We start from the raw sequence: 6280 nt of genomic DNA, 5'->3' as shown, positions 1-6280 counted from the left end.
GGGTTCCCGATGCAGCTCTCGTTTTGGCCGAACTTGGGACAGTGCTGCTGACATCCCAGAAATCTGCAGTCCCCATCCCCTCAGAGAACAGTTGCCACCTTGACCTGGTGAGCCCTGTGACCCCATGTGAACCCCGACTTCCTGCTCCTCACCTGCCTCCCTGCAGTGTGGGCTTGTTTTGGTTTTTGGTGCCGTCCTGCATCTCAAGGTCAAGGGAAGATGAGAGGCGGCTGCGCCAGCCTCCCAGAGGGGAGGGGGAGAGGAGAGAGGCCTGCTGTCCACCTCCAGGCCCCGGGATCGGAGGGTCCAGGGCCCGGATGCATTCCCAGGACTCACTCCAGGGCACCATTCGCATTGGAGGTCGGATGTATTGCCGGTCACTTTGAGAAGCTGGCACGGCCCCGGGCTTGTCACAACTTTCTAGAAAGTGCTGTGGGGCTGGTACGGCTCAGGGCTAGGCCTTGGCGCTGGGTGGGCACGCACCCTGGCAAGGCCGCTGCAGCGCACCAGCAAGTTCGGGCTCCTGTTTTCTTGAAAAGGTTCACAATTAATACTTTGAAAAATCAGTAAAATAAAATTTTATTTTGCAGTTATTTCCAAAGTGACAGAGAAACGGACCAGTGTCCCGATTAGTCGCACTGATTGCAGAAAATGTTTGTAACCACGTCACAGGAATTGTCGTTTCTCCTAAGTTAACACGATACTTGGAATGGACACATCACGTCTAAAAAGTTTAATCCATAAGCATAAAGGGTTAACAGCCAGAGGCGGACTGAGGTGTCTGGCGTCTTACTGAGACAGGACCTCAGCCGCACTGTGGCTGTCGGGTCCCCTCCCTCACCCGCCACGCTGCTCGGAGGTGCCCGGAAGGGCCTCACGACACAGGCGAGTTCAGATCCAATGGGGACAAAGATGCAGGACTCCAGACTGAGTGGTTATCAAAGCAAGAACCCAGATGAAGAGAATCTTTAATTACAAATATTTCAGTGATAAAGAGGTTTTAAGAAATGAGAAGAATGTACGACAAGTAAGTTCTGAACAGAAGCGCTGGCGGTGCCGCCTTGGTGGAGCCCCCCTGGGGCCTGGTGAGCTTTGCTGACAAGCCTCGAGGGGCTCACATGGCCAGCAGCCGCCCCGACCAAAGATGCCTGTGCAGACTGGCCGTGGTCCCGCAGATGGCGTCCGCAGACAGGGCCGAGAGCCCCAAGACAGAAGTCAGGCTGATCTGCTCAGGACGATTCCCTTTTCCATTCTGGGCCGGAAGTACAGACCGAAATGCCACATTTCAGATGCTAAAGAGAGTCGTACTTTGTGTACCCTCCCCCTGGAGAAGAATGGGGTCACCTCAGCGCAGCCTGTGGAGGGAAGACGGGGAAGGAGCCGTGTCCATGGTGTCACCCGTGGGAACCAGGCTGGGGACTGAGGGGGCGGGTCCTCCAGGCAGCCCTCAGGAGCGGGAGATCTTGTCCGGAGGCATGAACCCCGTGTCCCCAAGGGCCCTGAGCGCCACTCGGCCATCAGGCCGGACCACCAGGTGGGTGATGCTGCCGTTGTTGAGAGAGAGGCGGAGCCAGCCTTCTGGAGGGAACTGCAGTGCCCTGGAAGAAAAAGAATGTGCTGGAACAGGGGTCTCGGTCCCCCTCAGACTGTCCCGGGGCTGGGAGGACCTGCAGAGGTACGTCTGTCCCTCCCGTTTTCAAGCAAAGGGTTCCTCAGAGGAGGGAGGCACTGAGCAGATGCCACCCCACTGAGTTCAGGGGACCGACCCAGCTCAAGAGGTGCACGTGAATCAGAAACACATGGTTTCTACAGGTGAGTGTGGCTGACCTTCCGGCGTAACTGGAAGGGGGCAGGGGCCTCCAGATGGTACAAAGGTGCCACTCCTGACCCGCTCACCACCGGGAACAGGGTGAGGTAATCCATAGCCCTTAGAGCAGTGTCGTCTTGTTCTTAGAAACACTTTCTGGCTCAACAGTTGCCGAAAAGCCCGGGGTCAAAAAGGCTTCCCTTTGAGTCATCAGCTGTCCTTGGTGTCCAGAATGTCCCTGTGGACAAGCGGCATCCGCAGCTCAACTCACCCTGCGGCCGAGAGCCCCCCCTCGGGGAGAACTACTTCGGTGCTGCTTTTGAGTCTGCTCCACGTCTCCCGCAGGCTCCACGGGGCCCTCACGTACTGTGATCGGGATGCTCCAGCTCCTACTAGCCCTTTGTCACACAGGCCACCTTTAATCAAGTCGCTGATTACTTCTGTGGTGTTTTCAGCACTGGGGTCCCTTCCTGGTGGCCGCTGAGGTCAGCCTATCCCAGGCCGCATTATAACGTGGTATTCACACGCGGCTGATGCACGCATGCCCAGAACAGCAGACAGGAGGGCGCACAGGAAGCTGTGTTGTGCACAGGGGCTCCCAGACTACGCCTACTGAGGTGTGGAGCCCCGTCTCAAGCCACCCTCCATCTGGCCTGGCGTCCGTGCACCCTGCCCCGGACCCTCTGAGCTTCTCACTAGAAGCCACACATGCCCCCCCCCCCACCCCCCGGCCCTGGCGATGGGCCCAATGGGCAGGGTCAGCAGAGACCCCAGGCGTAGGTTTGGATGGCACCACGGGCCAGCTGGCAGGGCTGTGTCCTGTCCTGCCACACTTGTCATCTCAGGAGAAGGGGAAATCCCCAGCTGCCTCAGCTGCTAAAATGCGTGACGCACATCTTCCAGTGGATCCGGGGCGTGGCTGGGCTTACAGCTATTTCACATTTTGCACTAAGTGAGCTTTGGCCAAACAGGTAAGCGCCCATCCAGCCTACCCAGCGCCCTCTGACACACGGGGCAGGCGTCACTCACGGGGGCTCCGGAACCTGCGTCGTGCCGGAAGGGAGGCCCAGCCGCCGATGCCAGGGCAGCCAGAGCAGCGGTACGCTGATGCGTTATGACCCACGTGCCCTAATCCTACAAACCAATGCAGAGTGAGAGCGAGCTCTCCCAAAGACTCTCAGGAAGAAATGCGGAACGAGGGAGACACGAAAGCACCGTCAGGCAAACACCACCACACACCTGCTGTGCAGGACCCGCTGACAGGTGCTCTATCCAAACGGCATAAATTGGAAAGAGGATGTTTGTCTCCCGAGATGGGGGGGGAAATAGACTGTAAGGGGCAAGGAGTCCGGGGCCCGCAGAGCCCTGAGCCCTGGGGAACAGCACTGGCCAGGTGGCCACGCCCGGCCCGGCCCCTCACCGGCACACGATGTAGCGGATGACATTGGCGTGGCAGATGAAGATCTCGTAGCTGTCCTCCTGCTGCTTGGCGTCGGCCCGGTGGATGTAGTTCCGGAAGGCGGCCTCGATCCGGGCCCCGTCTTCGTAATACTGCTGGGGGCAGAGCAGGGAACCTTAAGTATGGCGGCACCACACAGGTCGAGGGGTGCAGGGAGACGGAGGGGGTGGGGCGCGGGTGCTCCCTGGGAGAGTGGGGGTTTTACCACAGCCTCCGGCTTCCAGTGGGACACGGGCGGGTCGGGCTCGATGGGAGCGCCTTCCCTCAGCAGGTCTGTGCTGACCTTGCAGACGCCTGTGGGAGAAGCCGGGACTCAGTGTTACACCTTCAGTAGAGGCTGCCTGAGTCCCTCCCCTTCCCAGCCCTGCTGCCGAGGGACTGGGGGCTGCTGGGCACTCACCTGGCAGGTGTTTGCTGATGATGTCAGTGGTTTCGATGGCACGGGTCATGGATGAATGGACAATTTTATTAAACTTCAAACCCAAGCTAGCAAGTCGGAGCCCAGTTAGTTCAGCCTGTTCACGACCTTGAAGGTGAAAAACGCCAGAGAATTCTATGTTGCTGCAGCCCCTCTTCAGTTTACAAATACCCCCGCCCTAACCAAGTACCATTAGGGTTGGGGGACAAGATGGGCAGGCCCTCCTGGGGCTTGGGCCTAACTGGGGACCAGGCACTTAGCAGGTTAGATCAACGGGACAATCCAGTTACCTTCAGCCCTATACAGAAGAAATGTTGAAAACAATGACCGAGGTTGAGGATCGCCCAAGACTGGATAGGGTCCCCTTTACTATTTTGGGGTCCCTCGTGCCACTTTAACTCAATTTTCCCAAAAATGGAGTCGCAGTGTGCCACTGATCCACCAGCCGTGCACTGATCACAGATGTCAACACACGAAGACCCGACGGCCTCAGACTGACCAGCACAGGACGCTGGAGAACAGGCTGCTGAACCCGCTGCACCATCTGAATTTTTTAATACGGTCACAAATGCTCAATGTTCGTCCAACAGAGAAATCTCTAAAAATTTACAGCGCAGACCACCGTGCACTTCCTCCCCTGGAGTCTCTTCTACAGAGACGCTGGTGTGCAGCACTCAGCAGACGGGCATTCCCGGCGGTGCCCCTCATGATGGCCACGCACGCCTCTGGCCGCTGAGAGCAGCTCTCAGCGGTCTTGTCTGATGACCGCGAGGCAGACTCTAACAGACCCGCAAGTGCAGACACAGGCTGCCGAGGCGCGGGGCGCACCCCGGGGCGTCGGAGGCACAGACCCCTCGGCTCTGCTTCGCGTCTGATCGCTCGCAATACCCTCCATCCGTTTTTTAAAGCTGAGGATGTTTTCAACACCTGTCTGTGTCAGTCAGGCTGACGACCACTGTTAGTGACCATGTCTGAACTTCGGCCCAGCCCCCGACCCAGGTACAAAAGGGCCCGGGGCCACCAGCACATACCCAGGGGTGTCAGCGTGCGGTCCTTTTCCTGGGAGGCATCCACGTGATACTGGGAGTGCCTGATGAGGAAGATGTGCCGCGTGGCCTTGGCTTTGTGGTGGTCCAGCCTGGAGGCCAGTTCTTCTTCTCCAGACTCCATGTTCCTCTTCCGCAGGTTCACCAGGGACAGCGGTTCTCGCCTGATGTTGGAATAGGAGAGGTGTGGTCTTTGTGACCCCTGTTCACAAGTCAGCCTGGAGACTTCTGGCAAGACACTCTTTCTCAGGACAGCAAGGGGACAAACCAGTGTCCTCTGCCTTCCACCACTGGCCCCTGAGAGCCCATCCCCCCGGAGCACGTCTCATTCACTGCACAGAGCTGAGCGCTGGGCCTGTTCGGGGTGACGAGTGAACAAAGGGGGACAGTGAAGCCCTCGTGCTGCCTGCGTCCTAGTGAGGAGACTGGTAACAGGGACAGCCAAGTGGCCAGTGATGCAGAGAAAATGAAACCAGGGAACAGGAAGGGGCGGCAGAGGGAGGGCTGGGGGAGTGCCCAAGAGAAGGCCAGTATGGACTTGCTGATGCAGAGAAGTGACAGCCATTGGCCATGTAGCTACTTACAATCAAAATAATTACAGTTAAATAAAAAATAAAACTCCCATTTTCCCGGTCACACGAGGCACACTTGAAATGCGCAGCAGCACACGGGATGGTGGCGATGAGTGGAGGGTGAGGAGGAAGATGAAGTCTACTGGGCGGCACTCTTGGAAAGGCGAGGAAGAACTGATGGGGCGGTCGGGGACAGCAGCAGGACAGCTGCTGAGAGATGACCAGATGTCACACAGACGGGCTCCCAGAACCGCTAACGGCCTACGTTACGGGCAGAGCGAGGCAAAGCATGTACTCAGCTGAGACAGAGTGGTAGAAGGGTTAGTTCCGGGGAGAGTCAAGGGTTCTGCAGGGCAAGCTGCGGTGCCCGAAGACTGACAGGCTGAGATGCCACACAGGAGCCTCGGGCTGAGCCAGGGAAGACCCCTGGACGCCGCAGGCACAGATCTAGAAAGCCCAGGCTGGATGAGGTTCCCCAGGAAGAGGCTGGAGCGTTCACTGGATGAGGTTCTGGATCTCTCCAGCACAGACACCATCCCCCTTCATAAATCTAAACTTGGTGAACAACTACACTGTGTCAGCCTCAACCAACAAAGTACGTCCAGTGCCGCTTCAAACAGATTCAAAGTCCACCGTGTTTCCTTAAACAGGCCTAAGAAATTCAGATGATTGTACTGATGTTTAAAAAAAAAAAGAAAATGACCCTGGTCCAGTCATGAGAAAAACACACAAATCCCATGTGAGGGGCGTTCTAGAAAATCCCTGATAACCACTCCTCAATTGTCAATGTCATCAGAACAAGGGAAGTCTGGGAAACTGTCACAGCCACAAGCAGCCTGAGGAGACCTGACTAATTATCACATGGGATTCTGGAAAAACAGACAATAGCTGAAAACTGAAGAAATCCTCAACCCCCCCCCCCCCCACAAAGTCAGTAACAACACACAAATACTCTTTCACTTCTTGTGACAAACGAGC

The 6280-nt window shown here is 57.1% G+C and overlaps 1 protein-coding gene across 1 annotated transcript; it reads right to left on the bottom strand.

Annotated features, from left to right (window-relative positions):
• Window positions 1-562: 562 nt before the first annotated feature.
• PGAM5 (PGAM family member 5, mitochondrial serine/threonine protein phosphatase) lies at window positions 563-5838 on the bottom strand. Its single transcript, XM_029921643.1, has 6 exons — window positions 5682-5838; window positions 4716-5054; window positions 3667-3792; window positions 3472-3560; window positions 3228-3361; window positions 563-1598 (listed from the first exon to the last, which is right to left on the bottom strand). Exons 1-6 carry the CDS (start codon window positions 5836-5838, stop codon window positions 1448-1450), a joined length of 996 nt encoding a protein of 331 aa, XP_029777503.1. The 3' UTR covers window positions 563-1447.
• Between the last annotated feature and the right edge of the window lie 442 nt (window positions 5839-6280).

The sequence above is a fragment of the Suricata suricatta genome, chromosome 14, assembly GCF_006229205.1.
Source record: "Suricata suricatta isolate VVHF042 chromosome 14, meerkat_22Aug2017_6uvM2_HiC, whole genome shotgun sequence".
Lineage (NCBI taxonomy): Eukaryota > Metazoa > Chordata > Mammalia > Carnivora > Herpestidae > Suricata > Suricata suricatta.
The sequence above is the reverse complement of the archived record's forward strand: the minus strand, read 5'-3'. Positions and strand labels throughout refer to the sequence as shown.

Bases quoted from the DNA above. Each gene is read 5' to 3' on its own strand.
- PGAM5 (XM_029921643.1), bottom strand. From the start codon at position 5,838: ATGGTGTCTGTGCTGGAGAGATCCAGAACCTCATCCAGTGAACGCTCC. The intron at 3,793-4,715 runs GTATGTGCTGGT...TTCACCTTCAAG, and splicing joins CCGCACGCTGACACCCCTGG to GTCGTGAACAGGCTGAACTA. The intron at 3,561-3,666 runs GTGAGTGCCCAG...CTTCTCCCACAG, and splicing joins CATCAGCAAACACCTGCCAG to GCGTCTGCAAGGTCAGCACA.